The 3569-nt window shown below is 36.5% G+C and overlaps 1 protein-coding gene across 1 annotated transcript in view; it reads right to left on the reverse strand.

Moving 5' to 3' along the window:
• Nucleotides 1–1724: 1724 nt before the first annotated feature.
• The window catches only part of LOC118744826 (ATP-dependent translocase ABCB1), a 79147-nt gene continuing 77302 nt past the window's right edge, over nucleotides 1725–3569 (reverse strand). The window contains exons 14-15 of the mRNA XM_036478189.1: nucleotides 2289–2435; nucleotides 1725–2198 (exon numbers count right to left, since the gene is read on the reverse strand). Of these exons, the coding sequence (XP_036334082.1) occupies nucleotides 2001–2198; nucleotides 2289–2435 (345 nt within the window). The 3' untranslated portion in view covers nucleotides 1725–2000. The remainder of the gene's footprint in view (nucleotides 2199–2288; nucleotides 2436–3569) is intronic.

The raw sequence follows: 3569 nt of genomic DNA on the forward strand, positions 1-3569 counted from the left end.
CGAAAATTAAAAAAATCGGACAATAACCACGCCCACATCCCATATAACGGTAATTTAGAGAAATACAAATTCTTCGATTTAGTAACTATATGGGATGTGGGCGTGGTTATTTTCCGTTTTTTTTCAATTTTAGTGCTATTGATATTTGGGAAAGTTTCATGAAACTCTTAGAAGAAAACACGCATCCTTTTAGCAATTATTTATCAAAGAAAAACGAAGATTATGGAAAACAATTTGGGAAGTATGCTAAAATATTCATATCTGAAAATGTTGCGTTTCTTTCTGATGAAGTTCTTTTCGAAATCAAAAAGCCAACTGTGTCGAACAGCAGCCGGATTCTAACTTTCGCTATCGCTAAAATGAAAATACGATTTTTTAGCTATCTCCAAAACTTGCGGTTCTGTCCTTTCATTCGCTTGGTATGCTGTACCAAAGCCAACAACTGTGACAAGTTTGGAAGAAATCCGTGCAGCGGATACCAAGATATACACATGTAACTATAAGTGGGCGTGGCTACGCCCATTTTCCAAAAATTTTTAATATTCTTATTTTTCGTCTAAAAGTTATTCTAAATGTCAATTTTGAGTGAATTATCTTCAGTAGTTACTAAAATATCGCAGCTTTCGTATTTCTGGAAATTACCGTTATATGGGAAGTGGGCGTGGTTATTGTTCGATTTCGCCCATTTTCAATACCAACCTACCTTGGATAAATGGAAGCCTACATACCAAATTTCGTTGAGATATCTAAATTTTTGCTCGAGTTTTCGTGTACACGGACGGACGGACAGACAGACATGGCTTAATCGACTTCTCTATTCATTCTGAGCATTTATGTATACATTTGTCTATATCTATCGATCTCGATTCGTTTTGGCTGTTACAAACAACCGTTATGTGAACAAAATTAATATACCCTTTTGCACAAGTGCGCTTGGGTATAAAAATAATTATGTTGTCTGTGAAGCAATTAATAAATAGTGGAAAAATGTGTTTCTTTATTTTATGTTATTAAAAGTACGATTCCTGTGTACAAACGAATTTTTTGCTCGCCTTTCAAGCGCCTATTTAAATAAATTATACGGATATGCAGCCTGCAATTAAAAAAATAGCTTTTTCATATTTATTAGAAGGTCTATTTTATGGCTGTGTGATAATAATTTTTCGGAGAAGTTGGTGGTACCAAAAATTACTTCGCCATTATATATTTGAAATATCCAACTTATTCGTTTTTCTGCAATTTACAAGGCTTCGCTTAGGCATTATTAATTTTTTAATCACAAATAAATATTATAGTATTTTTCCACTAAAATTCAAACGGAAAATTTTTTAGAAAAAAAAACAATGTTGCAAGCAAATAATAATCGCCCCAAAATATATGTAAATACTTCCAAAGAAGCAACATATAAAACGTTCAACGAATAAAGGCAACATTGTGAAATATAAGGTAGCCGAATGTCAGCAAATGAACAGAGAATGCTGCCTTATTACTTCACTTGTTTATTGCGCCATGCTCAATGTAGACGATTGTTTTTTCCAAAAAGCTCTTTTTCATTTAATAACTTAAATGGGGCCAATTTGAACGTAATATTAAAGATAGTTTACATTTTTCTTGCATGATTCTAACCATGGCAGCCACAGTTCCACTTAAAAAAAAAACATTGGAAAAATTTTAACTGTTCGAAAAGGTTGCTTGCCACGCCTCTACAATCAAAAAAGCTGAAAGAGTATAATCATTGCTCGCCCTATTTTATTTCTAAATATATACATCTAAAAATTTGAAAAACTAAATAAGGCGTTAAGCGAAAAACCACTTATATTCAAATTTGGGTGGCGGTCGGTCGGCACGCCTTAACTTTATTGTGCCACAGGGCCACTCTAATTTAAGTACATAAAAACGTATTTCACAGAAGTAACTAGGATGGCATACTAATGATTCATAAATATATCGACAGATGCTTAATAAGTAGCACCATGCGGTGCAAGATCGTAGTATTATTATTAACTGCCAGTTTGCAGTCTCCACAGTGTGTTGTATATACCACGCAACTTCAAGAGCTCCTTATGTGAACCACATTCAGCAACTTGGCCATTGTCGAGCACAAATATCAAATCGGAGTCAACAATTGTAGATAATCTATGAGCAATGCTAATAGTTGTTCTTCCTTTACTAGCCGCATCTAGAGCATCCTGTACAATCTGCAATTAAATAAAATAATTATACTTGTACAGTCCATATGATCACAAATATAAAAAAAAAAAAACTGATGTATGTATGTAGTAGTAAACCTTTTCGCTCTCAGCATCAAGAGCTGATGTGGCTTCGTCAAGTAGCAAGATTTTCGGATTTCTAACCATGGCGCGGGCGATGGCGATTCGCTGCTTTTGACCACCGGACAATTGTGTGCCTTTCTCACCCATGCGTGTCTCATAGCCCTGCAATTTGTAAAATATAATCATATTAAATATATGTACACGTTTAAAGTTTTCAATTTGCTTCCAAAATGCGGAAGAAAGAAATGCATATTATGTATGTATGTATGCAGGGACGTAGCCAGGTAGGGGCAGGGGGGGTGGGGAGCCCGGGCCCCCCCTAACTTCCAAATTTTTGCCTAGATATTGAAATATATTACCACAAAATGGATTGAACGGAAACTATAAATAAATTTATAGTTCAAGTGCTTATTACTTTGTCTTCATGTTTGTGTCTTTTCTGTACAATCTGAGATTATGGATAAAACTATAGACCGGTTGGGTGAACAGCCAAGACGTTTACTTCTTAAGTGTGACAAAACAAATTCAAGTAATATACTTAGCATAAATGAATATACCAGCATAAAAAATCTGCATACTCAAAATGTTCAATACGCCCTCATATTTATACATACCTATGTGTATAATTTAAGATAAGCGTAGGAAGAAAAAAGTTTATTTTTTACATTTTTTATTTTAAACAACGTCTGGTCCGGCTATTTGGTTTACTATACAGGTATGTAGAGCTATGAATTTAAAAAATACATCAGGGCTTAGTTGAGATATTCGCTTTTGACCACTATGTTTTGTACATTTCCCAGTACTGCATAACTTTTGACTGCCATTCAACTGGGAGTGGCCCTCGTGCGCTGGGTTTGGGTCCCGCCACGTTAGAACCCTGCCCAATGAAAAAAACACATGCCTCGGATGATACCCCTTCTTTTGATGACGATCACGGCAAACATAGGAAGGACTATGATTTTAGGGTATGCACTTGGACCATCCGAACCCTTAATCGGGATGGTGCCTCTGCCCGGCAGGTTGATGTCCTAGGGAAAATAAAGGCTGACATCACCGCCATCCACGAAATGCGATGGGCGGGGCGAGAAAGGTAAGCGTGGAGCCTTGCGACGTCTACTACAGTTACCACGTAAAGGAGTGCAATTCGGTGTTGGATTTGTGGTGGGAGAGAGACCGGCGTTCACTCTATTGGACGAAAGGCTAGCCACAATCCGCATCAAAGCGAGATTCTTCAACATCTTATTCATATGTGCATCCAAGGCTCTCTTAACTTAGAGCGTACATATTAGCTGAGGA

Source organism: Rhagoletis pomonella, unplaced genomic scaffold, assembly GCF_013731165.1.
Source record: "Rhagoletis pomonella isolate Grant_MI unplaced genomic scaffold, Rhpom_1.0 Rhpom_scaffold_00008, whole genome shotgun sequence".
NCBI lineage: Eukaryota > Metazoa > Arthropoda > Insecta > Diptera > Tephritidae > Rhagoletis > Rhagoletis pomonella.